This window comes from Penaeus monodon, chromosome 35 (assembly GCF_015228065.2).
Source record: "Penaeus monodon isolate SGIC_2016 chromosome 35, NSTDA_Pmon_1, whole genome shotgun sequence".
NCBI classification, from domain to species: domain Eukaryota; kingdom Metazoa; phylum Arthropoda; class Malacostraca; order Decapoda; family Penaeidae; genus Penaeus; species Penaeus monodon.
This window is the reverse complement of record NC_051420.1, coordinates 2,570,995-2,594,075: the sequence shown is the minus strand read 5'-3', so window position 1 is coordinate 2,594,075 and position 23,081 is coordinate 2,570,995. Positions and strand designations below refer to the sequence as shown.

The 23,081-nt window shown below is 38.7% G+C and overlaps 1 protein-coding gene across 1 annotated transcript in view; it reads right to left on the bottom strand.

Moving 5' to 3' along the window:
• Positions 1-13,338: 13,338 nt before the first annotated feature.
• Positions 13,339-23,081, bottom strand: part of LOC119595017 (bestrophin-2-like) — a 9,842-nt gene continuing 99 nt past the window's right edge. Inside the window, exons 1-9 of the mRNA XM_037944147.1 lie at positions 23,077-23,081; positions 21,662-21,743; positions 21,138-21,248; positions 20,319-20,499; positions 19,534-19,639; positions 18,434-18,672; positions 15,937-16,170; positions 14,898-15,084; positions 13,339-13,592 (exon numbers count right to left, since the gene is read on the bottom strand). The exon at positions 23,077-23,081 is cut by the window's right edge and continues 99 nt beyond it. Of these exons, the coding sequence (XP_037800075.1) occupies positions 14,899-15,084; positions 15,937-16,170; positions 18,434-18,672; positions 19,534-19,639; positions 20,319-20,499; positions 21,138-21,248; positions 21,662-21,729 (1,125 nt within the window). The 5' untranslated portion in view covers positions 21,730-21,743; positions 23,077-23,081 and the 3' untranslated portion in view covers positions 13,339-13,592; position 14,898. The remainder of the gene's footprint in view (positions 13,593-14,897; positions 15,085-15,936; positions 16,171-18,433; positions 18,673-19,533; positions 19,640-20,318; positions 20,500-21,137; positions 21,249-21,661; positions 21,744-23,076) is intronic.

Here is a 23,081-nt window from a genome sequence, read left to right as displayed (position 1 = left end):
CCTTCGAAAAAGGCACCCCACAAGGCGGAATCTTCAGTCCCATACTCTTCAATCTCTTCATAAAGAAAATTGTAACATTTCCTTTCCATACCTGTACAGCTACACCGACGACCTTCAACTTATAACTATAGGATCTCAAATTTTACATACCCAACATACTCTTGACTTCATTAATAACCAGCTGATGCAACTCCCTCAATCTCAAAATCAATCCCACCAAATCCTTTGCAATACACACTAGTCCTTCTAGACCTCACAACAGACAATGCAAAATCTTTCCAGAATGCTGCCACCAAAAAGACCAATTACCCCACCTGAAGAAACGCATACAACCCAGAATTTACACCATGAAAAGGCTAACCTCAACCAAAATTGGAGCTGGCTTCAGGATTCTCTAAACTTTTTACACCCAGATCATATGATCTAAAATAGATTTTACAGCCTTATCTCTCACTGACCTAACTCCCAACCTAGTAGCAAAATTAGAAGCAATCCAAAACAAATTGCAACTTCTTACATAACTAAAGGGGCTCTCTTCACCCAAGCCACTAAATTTCAAATCTCAAATCTAAATACTGCTTTCAAGACCTGAAAACACCAACCTCCGTTGGGGATGGCATTCTCATATTGTCTCTGCTAGCAAACAGCCAGGAGTCAGACACTAACTTGCTCACAGAAAAGAATCCAAACTCCATCCCCAGAACAGCCCTAATCCTCCTTGATTTCCTCCTCTATTCGAAATAAACATCCTCAAACTACCTTAAAAGAACTCACTCTGTGACCAAAGCACCCTCAACAAAATTGCCTCTGATATAAACAAAATCAAAACTGCCCATTGCACTAGAGTGCCCATTGACACAAACAATTGGCACTCAAGTGTCGCCTTCCACTGTTCCACATCTGCATGGCGATTATCTGACAGATGATCCACCGTACAGACTCTACCCCTCACAAAGAAACTAATGTTTACACCGATTCTCTACAGTAATCTAAGCCCTAAATAAACCTCGCCTTAATAACGACAATCCTTTCCAAAATCAAACAGCTCCATTCCTGCAACTCCTCTGTCATGTTTAATTGGATACCAAGCCATAGTGTCATCTTCGGAAACGAAGAAGCAGACCGTGCAGTCTCCGAAGCAACCCACGTTGACAGAATAAACGCATGCATTCCTCTTGGCTGCAGCCAACTCAAAAATATCACCCCAACGAAACATCCTCACCACAGCCACAGAAACCTAGCATGATCTGGGTTAGTAGGTACTCTCCTTCAGCAAAACGGTAAAAGGCTGTCACCTCATATGAATCTCCACCCATATCAAACTCTACCTAGAGAAAAAGCAGTAATCATACACCGATTCAGGCTTGGATACAGATGCAATTGAGAGATAGCAGAACGAGTCAAAAGAAAATGCATCCACTGTAACAATGGTACCTCAGAGCCATTCCTACATTATGCCCATCCCTGTAAAACCCATGACCTGCAGAATTCTACCTTCTGGAAATAACTGACCTTCACCATGCAACTGCACTTGCCCAATTTCTTGTTAAGCTATTTTTGGAAAACAACATTCAAGAATCTTTTTGACAATCCTCCCCCCAGATAATATACTCCAAATAGTCATGCTGTCCACAGAAAGAAGTTGGTATTTATTTTTTTTCTTTTACTTATAGTCATATCACCACGAGTGAAATTCAAACTCACGTATGCTTCACTTGTTCCAGTTGATAACCTGGAAAAAACGCAGAAGCATGGAGCACAAGGACAGTTTCCCTTATTTTGCCGTAGTTTTGCATATTGTGGCTATTAACTTTGTGAAGAAAAAGGGGTGAAATCCAAAGTGACCACACGTTTAAAGCATATAAAAAAAGACCCGTGTGCTATAATTAAGCCAGTGAAGGGACAGGCACTGGAGACGGTTGCGGGTGTTACATATTTCGAACATGGAGGTGTTTTTATTGTGAGTTCTTGCATCTTTTGTACCGCGAACGCTCCGTGTGTGAGTCGGTTAGTTTTATTCACACGGTAAGACACTTTGACCCGATGGATTCTCGTACGCCCGACAGCAAATAAAGCCTGTTGTTATTATTATTATTATCATTATTATATTATTACTTCTACTATTATTGTTGTTGTTATTGTCCTTATTAATGTTACTATTATCAATTAATATAAAAGGGAACGTCGTGCTACGTCGTATAGTTATGACGATGGAAGCGCAGCGGACAGGAAAGCAGACAGATCGTATAAACAGTGCAGGGACGAGTGAAGGAGGGTTCGAGTCACCGGCCGGCGCGTTGTTCCCTTGGGCAAAGAACTTCACCTCGATTGCCTACCTAGCCACTGAATGGCCAAGCCAGCCCAAGTCATTGCTGGTCCCAAGCCCGGATAAAATAGAGAGAATGATTACCTAAAAGGTAACATCGGCACTCTCCGTGGAAAGGAACTGGGGACCCTACCACGTACTCACTCCAAGAGCATCACAACATGAAAACTACAATTATCATGCTGTGACCACGGCGGCTCAAACATGACCCTACCGTTAAAAAAAAAAAAAAAAAAAAAAAAAAAAAAAAAAAAAAACATATATACACATATATATATATACACATATATATATTTACACATATATATATACATACATACATACATATATATATATATATATATATATATATATATATGTGTGTGTGTGTGTGTGTGTGTGTGTGTGTGCGGGTGTGTGTGTGCGGGTGTGTCTGTGTGTGTGTGTGTTTGTGTGTGTGTGTGTGTGCGTGCATGTGTGTGTGTGTGTGTGTGCGTGCATGTGTGTGTGTGTGCAGTCTCTCTCTCTCTCTACACACACACACACACACACACACACACACACACACACACACACACACACACACACACACACACATATATATATATATATATATATATATATATATATATATATATATATATATATATATATATATATATAGAGAGAGAGAGAGAGAGAGAGAGAGAGAGAGAGAGAGAGAGAGAGAGAGAGAGAGAGAGAGATACACATATGTGTGTGTGTGTGTGTGTGTGTGATCTGGGATACATACTCCAGTTGCACTCGCATTAGACTTTGTATGGCACCATGTTTCTATATAAGTAATTATATAGTCTATTGTCTATTGCCACGTTTTCCCCTACGCGGGGCTACTTTAGTTACCCCGATGCCCATTTTCTATTGTCCTCCCTTTCGAGTATCTTAATTTACTGTCTTTTGTAATTTCATATCGGTTCTGCTCTTATTTAATACAGTTATTTATTTATTTATTTTAATAAGTCTTTCGTTGTAGCATTTCCCGGTGTCGGTGACATGAATTAAAATTTTCTGCCAAGTTTTAAATACTTTTTTACCGTTTTATATAATTGCTTTGTATTGTATTTACTTGAATCTTTCTTGTCCCGTGTTTTATTTTGATTTTATTGATATACGTGGTTTTTCGTATTTTTTATTCTTATGGTGTTTTACCTTGTTTTTAAGTGTGTTTTATTGTCTAATGCGTTTATCACGTATTTAGTTTTGATTGTATTTTACTGTATATCTATGTGGAAAATGGTTCGTTTTCTGTGATGTCACGAATCTATGACATCCCGCGACCCATGACAATTAACAGTGCCAATTGGACACATACCCTCCTCTCTGCTGAAACAACACCTAAGGTTGTTTCAGCCCATTTTCGTTGCTTGCCTAGATTGTATTTGGGCTAAACGTATGAGTATTTTAATCAATAGGGCATTGGTTACCCACACGCATATATATATATATATATATATATATATATATATATATATATATATATATATATATATATATATATATATATATTATATATATATATATATATATATGTATGTATGTATGTGTTAAAAATATATATATATATATATATATATATATATATATATATATATATATATATGAAAAGGGAAACAGCCACAGTAGAAAATGAAAATGAAAGGTATCCATTTCGGTTTATTCGTCTGAAGAGGAACTCGTGAAGAGTTCGAAACGTTACTGTTTAGTTTCATTTTCTAATGTGGCTGTGTCCCTTTTCATCTTTGTGTACACGTTACTGTGTTTGTGTTTGTGTTTATATATATATATATATATATATATATATATATATATATATATATATATATATATTTTTTTTTTTTTTTTTTTTTTTTTTTTTTTTTTTTTTTTAGTATAACAGCATTGAATAGATTCTCTGTTGTCAAAATTTACACCATTTTTTTTTCTTCTTCTTTTTAAGGACGTATTATAGTCACTGCTAAGTTCATTTTATATTTGTTATCTCTTTTTAACGAAGATTTCATTGAGTTTTTGTGATGTTTTAACTAATGCAAATTATTTTATAATATATATCGTTTTTACATGTTCTGTTTCTGTATTTTATCTCATTCACCTCTGCTTTTATTGCTTTTATTTCTGCTCTTAGTCTCTCAGCTTTTATTGAATATTTTTCCTTTTCGATTTCAGTCAAGTTTTAGTACTGTTTTAACTACTGTTCACGTGTTATAGTTCTCCATACTCGATTTTACTTTTGCTTTTACTCAGTCTTATAACATATAATTATTTTACGATTCCAGTCATGGTTTTAGTACTTTTCTTAACTACTGCTTACCTGCCCTCCTGCTTTAGAATTGTTTATTTCTGATTTTACTATTTTTGCTACTTTTGCTTGATCTTACCTGTGTTTTGCCTTATTACTCTTTCGTACTTTTACTCTACAACAACTACTACTACTGCTTCTGCTTCTATTTCTACTACTGTTCTTGTATCTCCGCTTACCACTATTATCTGTTCATTTCATGTATGAAAAGGACCTAACCTAACCTAACCCAACCCAACTTAACCTAACCTATTCTAACCAGTAAATATGTCAGTGTGTCTCTCTCTCTCTCTCTCTCTCTCTCTCTCTCTCTATATATATATATATATATATATATATATATATATATATATATATATATATATATATATATATATATATATATATTTTTTTTTTTTTTTTTTTTTTTTTTTTTTTTTTTTTTTTTTGGGGGGGGGGGGGCGCTTCCATTTTTTCTAACTCTCACGATGAGTGAACGGGATCCCCTTTGTTTCTTTGTTTCCTAAGCCTCTCCTGCCTCACAGGATTATTCCGGGCTCCTCTTTCACAGATGACATCTGGCCTTGCACTAGGTGTAAGGCCAGATATGTATACCTATATATGTATACCCATAAATATACATATACAAAAATATATGTATGTGTACATGTATACATATATGCACATATATATGTGCATATATACAACATATAGATACACACATATATGTATATATACACGTATACATATATGTACACATCCATATCTGTGCATATATATACATATAATATATAGTCCGTGGGCTGAGTAGGCTCACCTTACACCCCCCTCCTAAAATTGACGAAAGTACATGTAAGTTGTATTATTTGATCTTGAAAAACACGGACTCAAATAACTCTCCTGGAGTGTTGAAGTTGGGTGTGGTTCCCAATTTCACAGCCACTGGTTCAGGGGTAGGAGAAATAAATTAGCATGACTGGACTCGTTGGCTACAGTACTCACTGAACTCATTCTTTGTCTTCAATGATTCTATAGTAACTACAAATTGTGAGTATGATAAAGTCAAACGAGGTCAAACCGTCATCAATTTAAGTGCATACCAACAATCCCAGTGTATAAGTAGCCATTGTAGCATTGCGGATTTATCTGTTAGGAGCCTACAATTTGTTTCAAAGGCATCCCTTTCCATATTCAACCCACTAATGCTCAGCTACTTTTCAACCGAGGACTCAACGGGAAAGGACGCATTTTAAAAATGTTAGGAAAATCGGAGATTCTGTAGTGGTAAAGGTATGAATAATTATAACCAACATATGCCCAATAAATCAACTTTTGCCATGAGATAAATGCTTTATTTGTCACTTTAAGCTATCATTTGTATGATTCATATCTTGATCTATAAATTAAATATGTACTAAGGTTATAAAGGTCAACATTGTATTATTTATCACACAATTACATCAGTTCCTGAGAGTGCATTGTAATGATAGTTTTTTTTTCGGTTACAGTTCAACTATACTAGATTAGTGCCCTGTCCCACCAGGACGTTGGCGATCATGGATTTCCATGATTTTCTTGGCAATTTAGAGCGGTGGTTTGCCATTGCCTTCCGGCCAGTGTTTTTATCGAGTCACCATCTCTATTTACCCGGCACTGACTTGGGCTGTGAGTATATATTAAGTAGATGACTAAAATGACTGAAAGTAATGTGTCTCATGTGCGTGGTGTAACTATATGTATAGGGGCAGTACCACAAGGAGACCCTAGATAAATTTCTCTTTTGAAATTAATTGAAAAAGAATATTGCTGTATGCACTTCCTATCATAACTGAGAGTGACTGCTAGTTTCCTTTCTTGTTCATTTCAGATAGCCTAACATCAGCAGAATGCCGAAAAGAAGGGTTAGCACAGAAAAGCCAGCACCCGACAGCGAATGTGTTTGCATCATTTACCTGAGTGGGGCAAAAACAACAGACTTTGTCCGCTTCTCTGACCTTCGAAATCCATAGGAACGATTCGAGTATCTGTGAAGTCTCGTGGATCAGCACAACGATGGGAGGTAATTTGTGAACAAACACCCAATCAGTTAGGGGCAAATCAGGGTTACTATCGTAATCTAGACTCCCTCAAACTCCTAGCAGCAATGTTACTGATGAATGTCAGTCTAGTAAACACAATCGGCAAGGTTCATTGGACAAGATACCATTTGCAAAGAATTACATATTCTGTAAAGGCTATGGATGAAAGAAAGGATTTTGGACTACAGAGGGTCTGCTGCACTTTTCCCATGGTGGTGGGGAAACAATTCTCTCTTTAGCAGAGCAGAGAGGTGATGAAGAACTCGCAAGGCGGGTTCGAGGATATGATCTGTTCACTTGTGATGCACAATACCACAGACATTGGCGAATGAAATACTATAATAGATCAACGTGGCACAGCACTGATAAAGAAGTTAAGCAGAAGGTAAAAAAACGTGAAGAAAAACGTGAACATTGTTTCTTAAAGTTATGTGAGGTAACTGACCAGAGTTTAATCATTGGTCATGAAATCAAGAAACTGACTAATCTGAGAGACATGAATATAGAACAATTATCAGCAACCCTTTTTTTAAATATCTGAACTACATAACAGAAACACTAAAACTCAGATGAATTGATAATGTAGCCCTTTTATTACGCCAGATGGTCAAAGTTGCTTTTCGGAAAGCCTGTGGCATGCCATGGCCACCCACTGTTACGTATCTACAAGGAACAGAAAATTCTGTACCTGATAGCTTGCAGAAGTTTCTTTGGATTCTGATTAGTGGTACTAGTTCACTTACATCATCAGAGACGACAGAGCGTCTTGTGTCGTCTCTTGGCCAGGACATCCGTCGTGGGGCAACAGGAAAATGGAAATTACCAAAGCATATTTTGGTCTGCATGACTCACCTCTTTCGGAATGCTCAGGTCAATACACTTATCAACAAATTGGGCATGCTGAAAGTTATTCTTATTCTCTTGATCTAGAAACTGCCCTTGCTACTGCATTAGGAGAGACTTCCAGTGTTCTTGCTCCATATGTTGTATGTAACTCTTCAGGGCCTTCACTTCTCCACAGCGATTTTGACAACTGTGACCAGTACATCGACGATATTTCAAGAAGTTGGTCAGTACATACATCACATGGTAATATGATGCAGAACATTCAGAATGGTCAGGCTGTTTCAGATCCATTCGCAAAAGACTGGAAAGAGGTCCTTATAGATATCACTAAGCCTGACAGTCTACCTTCTTGCTCCATCAGTCAGAGAAACAGCCCACAGATGATCATAATACGGTTATTTGTTTCTGGTAGTGAAGATACCTTCTCAAAATCAAAGATGGTAAACCTTTCCTGAGCTATTTTCAGGATGCTGAGCAGCACAACCGGTTAGTGTGTCCCAGGATGGGGTGGCTTCGTTTCTGAAACTGGTGTCCGGCCAACCAATCTGATTACCATAGACTATTATCCAGCGATAAATCATCCCATCACAAAGAATAGTACAGTTCAAGTGCTTAATGATGTCAAATTAGTGCTCGTATGAAGTTGGCTAGTGGCTCACAACCACAACTTTTGACTTGGGATATGCATGAAGGCATACCTTATATTATAGAAAAAAGTATATCTACAAAGACCATAGTTATTATTGGTTTATTTCATACAGTAATGTACCTATTTGAAAGTGGTTGGCAAGATGGAAGGTTCTGGGTTTTCCGAAGTCCTTCTTGAATCAAATCTGATGTCAAGTAGCTCCTCCCAAGGAGTAATCTCTGGGAAGAATGGGTTATGTACTGTCAAAAGGCATTGGCTGAGGGTCCAAAAAGTTTCAAGAGCTGAAAGGTGGAGGTCGATTATTACTACAGAACCTGTCAGATGAATAAAAAAAAAAAAACGGATGAAATTTCGGGTGATGCTGCATTCCAGACATATCTGGTTGAGTAAATTGATATTCGTTTACAGGTCAGGAAAGGTACCCTTGAGAAAACTACGGCATTTTGGATATGGGAGGTAAAACAATCAGAGACAGAAGGCATTGTGATATCCGCCCATTTCAGGTTCAGAAAAAGTGAGAATGCAACTAAGAAAGTCATCAGTGCTGTCGAGAGCTTCTTCAACCCTTTTGAAATCGAGGATGCAGTGGTCTGGATCTTGTCTGCTGCTTCTGTATCTCCTGAGATTTCCAAAGACATTGAAACTGCTGAGGAAAGAGGAAAACAAGCCAAAATTTTTCATAAATAACAGAAACTGAGGGAAATGAGTATATCTTTGCTCCCGTGACAAAACAGATGCTGAAAACGTTTACAGACATCGACAAGGAGGCTCTTCTTAAGGCCACTTACAACGAAACGATTGGATACTGACAACAGAGGAATGCAATTATTAGTCAAGTCACAGATGCAACAAAAAAATTGACTTGAAAACTGTTACTGTACCCACTCGTGCCAGTGCCACCTTCTAAAGACAGAAAAAAGTAAGGCGTTTCACTATCCAATAAAAGATACGGAGGACGGCTTTGTCCCTCCCGGCCAGAACACAATGAATATTAAGGGTGGAAATGCATGCTTCCATTCATTGAAAGAAATGTCAAGAACGTTTAAGCAAATCATTCAAAATGTATCGTCAGGTACCACAACAGGAAAATCAAATATGAAATTCAGCACGGATAGTTTCATGCAGGAGTCCATTAAATCCATGGAGAGAAATCGACACACGTTTGTGGGGAGAAACGGTTAACTCAGAGAGAGTATACCAAACGACTAGAAAATTTAGAAGAATATTTAAGCAAAAATGAATATATGGAACAGCTTATAGAGTTACTCCTCACTGCGATGATGAAAAATCCCAAAGATACAGAACAATAAAATCTTTACAATTTGTAAGGGGAAGACTGAAAACAAGTGGCGGAAAAGTGACTGCATCGGAATTTCTTTCAAATTCCAGGAAGATGACCTTTTTTGGACCTTTGAAGAGAGTTAATTTGCATATCATGGCAGTTTTGAGGTTATTCACATGACTGATTTTTAAAACTAACAAAAAAATAAATATCCAATGGCAATGGATTTATTGGGCATATGTTGCTTGTAATCATTCATACCTTTATCACTACAGAATCGCCAGTCTTCCTTGCATTTTTTAAATACGACCTTTTTTCTATTTCTTACAGAATCATTGGTTTGGAAAATAACTGAAAATTAATAAGTTGAATACTGAACAGGATTTCTTAGTACCAAGTTGTAGGCTCCTAACGGATGAATTCGAAAGTTCAATGGTACTTACACACTGGGATGTCAGATTATTGTTATTCCCTTAAATCTATGACGTTTCGACCTCTGTTAACCTCATTATAGGCACAACTTGTATATGAGCCATTCCACCGTATAGAATGGTTCAAGACAAACATTCAGTAGGTTATTTACTTACCTGTGACCAATGAGGCCAATGGTGTGTCTAGTTATGTCTCTCCTTCCTCTAAACGGACAGCTGCCTAACAGAGTCAAGCCCAACTTCAACATTCGAGAAGGGGTACTGAATCCCTATTTTTCGGTGGTAATATAATAAAAGGGAAAATATAGATCAAATACTACAACGTACATGCACTTTCATCAATGTTGGGGAGGGGATGCAAGGTGAGCCTGCTCAGCCCATAGACTAATATCTTCTTCTTTTAACGGTAGGTTCATGTCTGAGACGCCGTGGTCACAGCATGATACTTAATTGTATTTTTCATGTTGTGATGATCTTGGAGTACATGGTAGGGTCCCCAGTTCCTTTCTACGGAGAGTGCCGGTGGTACCTTTTAGGTAATCATTCTCTCTATTTATCCGGGCTTGGGACCAGCACCGACATGGGCTGGCTTGCCCACCCAGTGGCTAGGTAGGCAGTCGAGGTGAAGTTCCTTGCCCAAGGAAACAACGCGGCGGTCGGTGACTCTAACCCTCGAAATCAGATTGACGTCGTGACAGTCTTGAGTCCGACGCTCTAACCATTCGGCCACCGCGGCCCCATAGACTAATATACATCTACATCATTTATTTATTTCTATATATTAATGTGTATATATATATATATATATATATATATATATATATATATATATATATATATATATATATATGTACATGCATATACATATATACACATATGTACACTCATTTAAAAAAAAGTAACTTTACAGGGGAATAGATGAAGCAAAACAATGCCTAGGAGTTGGTTCGGAAAGGTTGGCACTTGCTGTGTTCAAAGCTCCGAACAGATGAAGCTTCAATAATGTGTTCGAATAGTGTTTCGGAGGTGATGTGGCTAGAGCCTCATATCATGGTAATATTAGCAATGGCTACCTCACAGACAATTTGTAGTAGTGGTGTGTGTGTGTGTGTGTGTGTATATATATATATATATATATATATATATATATATATATATATATATATATATATATATATATATATATACGTGTATGTTTATCTATCTCTCTAAGTATCTCAGCGGGTTTTCGCTGTCCAGATTTATTTCATTAGTTTATTATTTTTTTTTTTTTCTTTCGACTTTCGTCATTATGTGTTCATGTTATTGCCGCATACTGAGTTATTCGCTAACTACTATAATGGTTGGACTATGTTACACTTTCAATCGCCATTTCGAATACGGTGTTGGAGAAGAACAGAACGCTAATCAGTGCTCCAGACCGACGTGGTGTCTCTCTCCACCTTGGACTTCTGCGAACCACGTCGATCATTAATTAGTTTGTTGCATTTACCCTATAATTATTATTTCAGTTGTTCCTTTAAGCGCCTTCACACATTAAAAACTGATTAGTGTCTCTGCTAACAATTTGCCGTCCACATGCGCAGTTTTAGCCGAACATTTTAGTGGCCCAATTTCTATTCTTAGTTGTTTCTTTACCCTGTCTTTACCTTTTATATCTTCGGTCATTATATATCATATGATTTTACTTACGTATTTTATTGCCTTGCCAGCCATCGTATATACAGCACACAAAGGAGACCGTCTTAGACACTACTGCAAGCTGACCCAGCCAGTATACTGGCTGCCACCCTATTTTGAAGTCAAAACTAATCATGATTAAATATGTGATCCTGGATACTACGTGGTCTTTGGTTCCACCGCCAAATGGCCGTTTTTTAAAATGGAATTCGTATTTGATGTGGGGGATCCTGTGATGCTGCCTTGGTCCTGGACGAGAAGCCCCGGGCTCCGCTTCATCCATGGACGAAGTAGGCACACTCCCTGTGCCTACTTCGTGAGGCTCCCCCTCGACCGCCTTGCGCCTCGGCTTGAGAGCGCCTTCGCTACTCAGCAGCTTTGTCGTGCTGGTTGATGCACACATGGCTGAAGGTTGGCCTGCACATGCCTTGCATCCTTGCCCTTTCGGCTGCAGGATGTCATGACACCACTTATTTAACGTTAAGTATTTAGATTGTGTTGCCAAAGAGGCCCTGGCTAGGAAAAGTATATTATAGCTCATTTTTCCTGATATATTCGAAGGTATAAGTGGACTTACTTTTTTATCGATTTTCGATATTTTTGAACCAGAGACGGAGTATTCACTTTAATTTTCTATTACATTTCACTGGATAATACATTTCCCCAGCAATTTGATCAAGTGGACTGAAATATTCATAATATTTTATTGCTTCACTACATTAGTAATAATATTTCTTCAATTTCTATTTGATCCTTAGCTGTCGTAAACACTGACTGATGAAGATGGGTCATTTTATCCAGAGAGACGTGAATGCCCTGAGCGAATAAAGTATTACGTTGGAGCCCTAGAATAAAATGAAGTCGCTCATCTTGCTTTGTGGAAAATTGTAATTTCTACATCCCGGCGGAAAGCTACGACCCGAACTTCATGACTTTTTAACGTAATTCCGAGAATATATGTCCGATTTTAAGAACTACTAAGAGAAACGCTCAAATCACTGTTTCCATACATTCAAATTTCAATGTCAATGAGTCACAGCCAAATGTCTCTTTAAATAAATCGTTCTCAGACATTCGTCGAATATTGAAACATAATCAAATCATATGGCATATTATATAGCCGCATCTGTTTCACGTACCAATAGCAATAAAGTACTGTATAATAACCGAGTCTTGAAAGATATAACAATAATCGCCAAAAATTGCATTTGGAATCGGAAATATTTAAGACACGGATAAAGGAAATCATAATGAAGATCACATGGCGACTATTCCAAATACATAATCATTCAAACATCCGTTCACAGTAATGTTATTCTTAAAAAAAAAAGAGCTAGTGATAAATTAAAACAATAAATGTAATCAACATTTTTTTAATAAGACATCATAGGTCATTATAGTTACATCTGCATCAAATCATCAAATTCTATACAAAAGATATATCCATTTTAAAGTTTCACTAATAATAATTGATTAAATAAAGACCACGCTGGTATGTATTATCAGCATGTACAAGTTATCATTTTGCTAACCTTGTGTAATTCATTTTGTCTCCCTACATTCATCATGAACTTCTACATCAAAATTTAACGTTGACGTCCACAGGACTATCACAAACAGGCATTTATATAAACGTATACACGTGTTGTATGTCTATACATATAGACGTGTGTGTGTGTGTGTGTGTGTGTGTGTGTGTGTGTGTGTGTGTGTGTCTCACCAACCAGTCAGTCATGTCTTGCCTTATAACAGGTCGGATTATACCTCTGTCCCAATATGGGCAGATTAACTCCTCCTCCTCCTCCTCCTGGCTCTCTTTGGCTGTATTTAGGGCTCGAGGCTGCCAAGTGCCAGTCGCCAGTCGCCAGCTGCCAGTTGCCGGTGACGTCACTACCACACGTTCGGCCCAACAGGTGACGGTGAACGGCGGGCGCTGCTCACGCGTTGGCGGTACTGGGGGCGGAGGCCGATCTCCTCGGGGGGGAGGAGGCTGAGCGGGGCGCTGGTCTGCGGGCGGATGGAGGGGCTGTCACGGCTGGGGGAATGGGTGGCACTGGGGGGCTGGCTCTCTCGCTCTCTCTCTCTCTCTCGCTCTCTCTCTCTCTCTCTCTCTCTCTCTCTCTCTCTCTCGCTCTCTATCCTTTCACATTTCCTTTCCTTCCCTCTCCCCTCCCTCTCTCGCTCTTTCTTTCATCCTCTGTCTCTCTCTCTCTCCCTCTCTACACGGCCATGCACCTTTTGTACTTCTCTGTAAAATTCTTTGTCGTCCACTGAACGTAATAAATTTATCAAATCATCTCAAATCTCCCCCTCTCCCTTTCTCTCTCTCTCCCTCTCCTTCCCTCTACCTCCCTCCCTACCTCCCCCCCCCCTCTCCCTCCTTTCCTCCCTTTTCTCTCCCCTCTCTCCCTTCTTTCATCCCTCTCCCTCTTCATTCCCCCCTCTCCCTTCCCCACCCCCTCTCCATCTCTCTCCCTTTCCTTCTCCATCTCTCTCCCTCTTCCTCCCCATCTCTCCTCTCCCTCTCCATCTCTCTCCCTCTCCCTCTCCATTTCCCCTCCCCTCCCCCTCTCCATCTCTCCCCTCTCCCTCTTCCTTTCTCCCTCCCTCCCCCTCTCCCTCTTCCTTTCTCCCTCCCTCCCCCTCTCCCTCTTCCTTTCTCCCTCCCTCCCCCTCTCCCTCTCCGTTGCACGATCGCCTAGGACAGCGGGTTATGCCCTCGGGGTCTTTTGGGGTTTCTCGGAGGCTCACGAGGGATTTGGGTGAATATGATATAATTTTAATATTTGAGGTCGCTGGGTTACTTTCGCGTAAAGTTAAGATAAAGCAAAACAAAATGATGGCCAAGATTTATTGAAAATGAAAGTTAAAAAAAGGATAAATAAAATTGATACAGACGTATTGACAAATGAAAGCACTTGCATACGTCTGTGACTTTATTTTTCTCTTAATTTCATATTCAGTTTTTTTTTTTTCTTCTTAACTTTATGCAAAAGCCAACTAATACGATATTCAGGAGAGGGGAACAAAGTGGCCAATGACAGAGAACAGCAGATGGAACAAAACGCGTCATGGCTCCAAACAGCCACTGGAAAATATATGGCCAAAGGGAAAAATATGGCCCATGGAACAAAATGGACGACAGAACAAGAAGGATAGTGGAATGAAAAAGCCAATGGAACAAAACTACAAGAGGAACCACATAACGAAACAAAACTACGAGAGGAAACCATATAATCCATGGAACAAACTGAAAGAGGAACAAAATATCTAATGGAAGAGGATGGGCAATGAACCGGTCACCTGTTTCACCTCAGTAAATGTTGCTTTCACCAGTTTCACTTCGTTGGTGATGACGACCTGCGGGTTCTCTCGTGTGTAGTGGAACTCGACCTCCGGCAGAGAAGTGGCGCTTGTCCACGGGGGCCTTTCCTTGGGCGAAATCCTGCACCGCGTCTGGTTGAACAGTCAGCATTTCGTCCACGATGAGACACGAAACCTTTAGCAGAGTGGGAAAAGGATAAATTGTGAGGCCTTAGTCCCTGTTATTGCTCTGCAAAAATATGTAAGTAAAAAAAGTGGTAATATAATCATCAGTAATGAAATATATACATCTAATAACTTCCTTCTTGAAAGTGTTTAACTTGCCATCAAAAATTAGGCTTCGTCAACCAGTGCATGCACCAGCTGCTTCCCTTGCCACGTCCTCACCTGCCTTACCTAATGCCTCAAGCCCTATATGAAAGCAGCTGCTGTCTACGCGTGACAGTGAACTTGAATAAAAACCTTCACTTCCCCCCAGAAAAAGCCAATTTATTAGAAGGGTGCTGATAGTAGTCACCGTGATGATGATAAATATTTGATAATTTTAAAGATACGTCTGCTACAACGATTCACTTTAGCAAAGGAATCATCTGTAGAGGGTGGAAATATTTCTGAATCGCACCTGAAGACTCTTATTGTACATATTAACATTAAGGTGATACATAACCAGCGTGAAGAAAGACTTTGTGAAGATGAATGTGTGTTTGCTAGTAATTAGGGGCGATCTACCAAAGATAATGATGCTGCAGTTCATAACTAAGAGTAATGGTCATCCAACATGCAAAGAAAACCCCACTTATTGTTAGAATCAAATGTAAACTGACATGACAAGCTTATGACTATTTTTTTTTTTTTTTACAAAATCAAAAAGGAAATACATCAAACTCGAACTTGAAATTTAAACAATCTTCCCGCTATCAAAAAGAAAGAAAGAAAGAAGAAGAAGAAGAAGAAGAAGAAGAAGAAGAAGAAGAAGAAGAAGAAGAAGAAGAAGAAGAAGAAGAAGAAAGGACAAGCGAAACCAAACCTCGAAATGGCGGGTAAGAAACTCGATGATATCGAAATCATCGTCGTCTTCGCCAAAAGGGTTGAGCAGCGACTCCGCCACCCTCAGCCAGCCCATGTAGAAGAGGTACTGAAGGATACTGAACATGGGGATGTAGCCGTCGACGGAATGGCCCGGGTAGCCCTGGCTCGGGTCCAGGAACTGCTGGCCCATGATGGACGAGATGAAGAAGGTGTACGTCGCCATGGTGGCCACCTGGAGGAAGTTGCCGGGGGGGGAGAAGGGGGGAAGGAGGAAGTTGCCGGGGGGGAGAAGGGGGGGAAGGAGGAAGTTGCCGGGGGGGGAGAAGGGGGGGAAGGAGGAAGTTGCCGGGGGGGAGAAGGGGGAAGGGAAGGAGGAAGTTGCCGGGGGAGAAGGGGGGAAAAGTTGCCGGGGGGGGGAGAAGGGGGGAAGAGGAATTGCGGGGGAAAAGAGGGAGCGGGGAAGGGGAGAGAGCGGGGAGGAAGTGAGGGGGGAGGGTGGAAGGAGGAGGATGGAAGGAGAGAGGAGAGAAGAGGAGAGGAGGAGGGGAGAGAGGGAGAGAAGAGGAGAGGGAGAGAAGAGGGGAGAGAGGAGAGAGAGAGAGAGAGAGAGAGGAGGAGAGGAGAGGGAGAGAGAGAGAGAGAGAGAGAGAGAGAGAGAGAGAGAGAGAGAGAGAGGAGAGAGAGAGAGAGAGAGAGAGAGAGAGAGAGAGAAGGAGAGAGAAAGAATTATGATCTTTTTGCAATAGTAATGCAGTGATATAACATATAACAATAATGATAGAGTTTAGTAGAGATGACAATAATGAAAAAATCAAAAATAATTGATATTAATTATCATTATATTACGGATATACATTATGCCAATAAATACAGGTAAAATATTAATGATACCGATAATTATTATCGTAACTCGTATCATCATTATCATCAGAAGCAGCAGCGTTATTATATTACAGAGAGGTGCACATCAGGACAAAACTAAATATCATGTAAAGCTTCTTTAGCTGATTTGCATAGATATGATATATATTTTTTTTTTCATCGTGGGCCACTTGATTCTTGAGTTCTAAATAATGACGTTATAATTAAAAAAAAAAAAATAATAAATAAATCTTATATTTTTGTTTGAAAGAGCTATCAGAGATTAGCAGAATACTTACAGGAATTACCTAAAGTCAAAACCAATCTTTGTTCTTTCTACTTTGAATATAATTGAATAAAAAACATCTAGCTTTTGCGATGAAAGTGTTTCTTTGACGACAGTGATGTCTCAGAGCCTTCGATGGATAAAGATGCCTCTGATTCAACATATGAGCTTTTCATTGAACTGACGTCAAACAGCAAAGCAAATAATAATAAAGCAAAAGCTAGATGCTCATATAAAATTATATACAAAGTAGAAAGGAGGGAAAAAATTATTTGACTTCAAGCAAGTCCTTATTAATTTTGCTGTGAACCAACGTTATAAGAGCATCTGTGTCTTTTTAACTACTGCCATGGCTGGGTACATTCCTATGCTTATTCTGGATAGCTCTTTCAAGCAAAAATATATGATTAAAAAAATCTACGTTTTTATTTTTTTTGCATCAAGACGTCATCATTTATGAATTTGCCAAAAAAAAAAAAAAGAAATCAAGTGGCCCACGATAAAAAAAAAAAAAAAAAAAAAAAAATCATACACATCATATCTATGCGAATTAGTTTTTAATTATAACGGTTACCATTATTATGAAAATTAACCCAAATCAAGGAAATATATGTATAATATGTATACATTGCATATGAATATTTACATTATTATATATATATATATATATATATATATATATATATATATATATATATATATATATATATATATATATATATATATATATGTGTGTGTGTGTGTGTGTGTGTGTGTGTGTGTGTGTGTGTGTGTGTGTGTGTGTGTGTGCGTAAGCATGTGCGCGTGCGTGTGTGTGTGTGTGTGTGTGTGTGTGTGTGTGTGTGTGTGTGATATATATATATATATATATATATATATATATATATATATATATATATATATATATATATAAATATGTACATACATAATTATATGTGTGTATGTGTATATATATGTGTATATATGTGTGTGTGTGTGTGTGTGTGTGTGTGTGTGTGTGTGTGTGTGTGTGTGTGTGTGTGTGTGTGTGTGTGTGTGTGTGTGTGTTGTGCGTGCGTGCGTGCGTGCGTGCGTGCGTGCGTGCGTGTGTGTGTGTACTTTTGCGGTTATGTCCATCGTTGCCAATAAGTGAATCCAGTTTTGACACTTGTATCCGAAACGCATACCCTTAGCTTTGCCAATAGAAGAATATTGTGTTCTTGACTGTGAAAAGGACTGTATTTACTGTCACTCGTAGATATGTGTGTCCAGGTGTTTTTTCTTTCTTTCTTTCTTTCTTGTACTTGTGTGTGTGTGTGCGTGCTTACCTGCACTGGAAACTACCCTTCCTATATCAAAACCCCTTTACCTGCGTGTAGACCAACGGTACACTCATGGTGTGGTATTCCTGAAGCCTGCTACAGTGATATCGCAGGTTGGTGATCTCGATGGCCAGGGCCTTTTGTCCGTGGTCGTCGATGAGTCGTCCCTCGCGTCGTGCTTGGGCAATCAGCAAGCAAGCCCAGGCCAGCGGAAGCCACATCTTGTTGTGGTTCGACTCCTCATCCAGGTCCTCCAGGATCGCCTTCTCGCTCAGGGTCATGTAGCCTGCAGAGACGCGGGGTGAGGGTCAGGGAGCTGGGTCGCGCCTTTGGCCCACTGGGTTTTTTATAGAGACGTTTTTTTTTTATTTGGTCTTCCGGGGATTTTATTTTCCTGTTTTTGTTACTTTCTGTCTCTCTGGTTGTCTTAAAGAGAGAGTGAGGAAGGGAGGGAGAGAGAGAGAGAAAGAGAGAGAGAGAGAAAGAGAGAGAAAGAGAAGAAGAGAGGAGAAAGAGCAGAGAGAGAGAAAGAGAGAGAGGAAGAGCGAGATGAGAGAGCAGAGAGAGAAGAGAGGTGAGAGAGGAGGATGGGTAGCGCTTGGCCAAGTGGTTTAGATGAGAGACGATTTTGATGGATCCGAGGATGTTATATCGTTTGAGTCGTTACTGGTTGATTAAAGAGAGAGGAGGAGAAGAGGAGAGAGAGAGAGAGAAGAGAGTGACAGAAAGAAAATAACTATATATCTACTAATAGCTACCTATAAGTCTTATCTAGCGAATACTACCACATTAACCTTGTCCAGCACGCATGATACCCCTTGTTACAGAGAGCATAAACTTACCTTTATCAGCGCCCAAAAGAGAGGACGCATGACAACTCCAACAAAAGGCATGCGCGTGAACAATTTCTAACCTAACCCTACCTGACAATACCTATAAACGTTTATGCTATTTAAACCACATCTTAACTTTTCCCCTCGATGCATTCACGTGAATGCTATCTATTGAATGTATGCACTGACGTAAGATACCCACATATGTGCGGAAGAAATGTCTAAATTCAACAATATACAGCATCGGTCAAGTCCACCCTTTGAACAGCATACGTCCTAAAAAAACCCCTTTCGCACACCCCGAAAAACCCAACCTGCGTACCCCTGGAGCACCGTCGGTAGAGGTGATCCAGGGGGTGAGGCTGCGAAACAGAGAGAGGTGATTAAACGACGTAAGGCTTTTATCAACGGCTTTTTCAACTGTGTTCATGGAATAAAAAAAATTTTTTTAGTTGGGAGGTTATCGTACTGGTTTTATTGCGACTGTTTGCTGGATTTTATTTATTTATTATTATTATTATTATTTTTGAGGGGGGCACTGGTGTATATTGTTATTTATGCTGTACTGATCTTTTTTTTTTACTTTTATTTTTCATTATAATGGTAATGGTAATAAAAACAACAACAGCAATAATAATAATAATTATTAATATTATTAATATTATCATTATTATAATCATTTTTATTTTTTGTTATTATTATCATCACTAAATCTAAACAATAGAGCAACTCATTTTTATACTGATTATTTTTTTATGATTTTAGATTTATCACCGTATAAATTATTGAAAAATAAGGCGACTGACATACCTGGGCACACAAGTATAGGTGTATGTATATATGTGTGTATGTGTGTAAAGGTATACGGTCATGAACTGACGTACTGTACACACATGTAATTTGTACAGAGCTAAAACGCAACCCACCCACAGTAATAAAAAGAAAAAAAAAAACTTTTTATATCCATAATATCTGTATTTCATCCTAAATATACATACAATCACTCATTACCATACTATTCTTCAATAACAAACACTCACTATCCGCACTCCCAATCTCACAATTCGCACACCAGTTCACAGCATCGACCCCCGTCCTACCCGCACACCTGCTTGTTGATGTAAGTGGCTGCCAGGATGCACACGTCGTCAGGCCACGGAATAAGCATGTACTGGTCCCACCAGCGGGTCACGACGATGGTCACGTATATGCCCAGCACGAACGAGAGGGGGACGGCGGTGCTAAAGGACTCGCAGATCAACACGATCTTTTCGAATATTCTGTCAAGGTTGGGAGGTGGAGGGAGCGTGAGGACTAGTGAAGGATAGCGAGTGCTCTTACTATTAAATGGTGGTGGGGGTAGTGGTGGATGTGTTGGGGGTGGGGGTGGGGGTAGTCGTGGTGTTGGTGGGGGTGGTGTGGCAGTGGGGATTGGGGTAAGGGTGGTGGAGGTGGAGGTGGTGGTGGTGGTGGTAATGTTGTGGTGGTGGCAGTGGTGTCACGATAATGGAGGTGGTGGTGATGTGAATCGAAGTTAATGGTAATAGTGATGATGTGATGGTGATGAAGTTGATGTGACATGGTTGATGATGTGATGATGATAATGATGATTACAAAGCCATGATAAGAATGATAATGATAACGATAATAATAACATTGACAAAATTATAATAATACCAAAAATAAGATATGTTAATAACAATAATGATAAGGACAATAAAGGTAATCATAATGGTTTCCATAATAATCATAATAATCAGTGATAATCGTAATGATGATCAAATTATGAATAACAACAATAATGATAATGACAACAGTAATAATAATAAGTTAACAAAACCGTCTAACAAAGCCAAGCAGCTGTTATCGCCATGCATACAATACGTTTACAACAAGACGCAAGAGTTTAACTCCATACCTCTTGCAGTCTTCAGGGAGAGCGAATCTGTAGAGAGCTGAGAACATGAAGTACACGAACATGTATACAACAAGTTCTGGCAAAACCAACTTAAAGACGCTGCCCCGCCATCTGTAGGATGCGAGACGAAGTGTCATTTTTAAAACCTGAATGTAGAGCTACGTGTTTTCAGAGTAAGAATTTCGTTATCCCGTTGAATAATGTCAATTTCCTTGTTTATATTCGCCTTTGGAGTATTGGAGAACCAGTGACTCCCTTACTGAAAAGCGCCCATTCATAAAAAAAACAAAAGGGAAAAATGTCGAAATCAGTTATCAGCCGAAAAGTAAAAAAAAAAAAAATAATAATAAATAAATAAAAATAAAAATAAAAAAGCAAAACATGTTTCGAAAAAGATCGATAAACAGCTTGAACTGCGCCTTGGAAACCATATATACATAAAAACAACATAATCAGCTGATGTGGCACTGACCAAAGACGCATAGTTGCTGTCCACTCACACCCTAACACCGCTCATCACATACCTGAAGAGGAGTTTGGTGAAGGCACAGAAATTAGTGTTCGGGATGTTTTTGCTGTAGGTAACTGTCATGATGGACGGTTCTCCTGGAAGAAAAGTGAAATAAAATGGTCTTAAAGTCGTCTTCCGTGCAGAAAAATACCATGTAGAGAAAAGAAAGATACATATATATATATATATATATATATATATATATATATATATATTTTTTTTTTTTTTTTTTTTTTTATTTTTTATTTTTATTTTTTTGGGGGGGGGGGCGAGATAACAATTTGGAAGTCATCCATGAGTCCATTTGTATTATTTTGTGTATCAGCGTTCAAGTATCGTCATTAGATTTCTTTACCATATTAATTACATCGGCCACCTGTATTTCAGATATTTCCTAACTGAATTTAATTCTTCAAAATCTGTGATTTGATATACTTAAGCTTTAGGCCTTACAATGCAAGGATATCTGCAATAAAATGATACACAGATGTGCCTACAATACCTAGAGAATGATATTGCATGGAAACAAACAGTAAAATCAGAAATGGTTTATTAGAGGATGAGTTGTCATTTTTTTGTCCCATTTCGTTTAATAGATAGATGTACACACACAAGCGCGCGCGTGCAAGCGCATAAAAATATGCAGATTTTATGTACACACACATATGTGTGTGTGTGTGTATAAGTATATATATATATATATATTTGGCCGTCACCTATCTTCGATGGAGGGGACCCCTAATGACCTGTTAATTCCATTTTATTTAAAGTATATTTGTAGAAGACAAAATGAATGCTGAAGGCCAAATAAATACATAAATGTTTTTATTTTCCCACGTATATAATTTCATCAAATCTAAAAGTTTTAGTAGACCCCTTAAGGAACCTAGCTCCATGTACTTCGTGATACACACACACACACACACACACACACACACACACACACACACACACACGCACACACACACACACACACACACACACACACACATATATATATATATATATATATATATATATATATATATATATATATATATATATATATATATATATATATAGTTCACAGCCATATTAAAAAATGCTAGAATTTCCTCATATTATTAGTTGTAATATAATTTGTCTGCCACTGTTGTTGATTATCATGAATTTCATTAGAAATTAAGTATATTTAAAATCACTATATGTTTATATATCTTACTGAAAGTGACAAATTAACGAACTTTATACATAGGTGTATGTCACATCAGTTTTACCAGAACCATCACAATTATCATCACTGGCCTTCACTAAATTACGAATCAAACAAAGCATGAGGAAGTGATCTGGCTAGAGTTGATCCTAAGGTTTCATTTCAACTGTCCCGTTGTTTCGCATTTGAATGAATCCCTCTTCTCACCCCGACACATACTTGCAATAAGTACTTACCGACT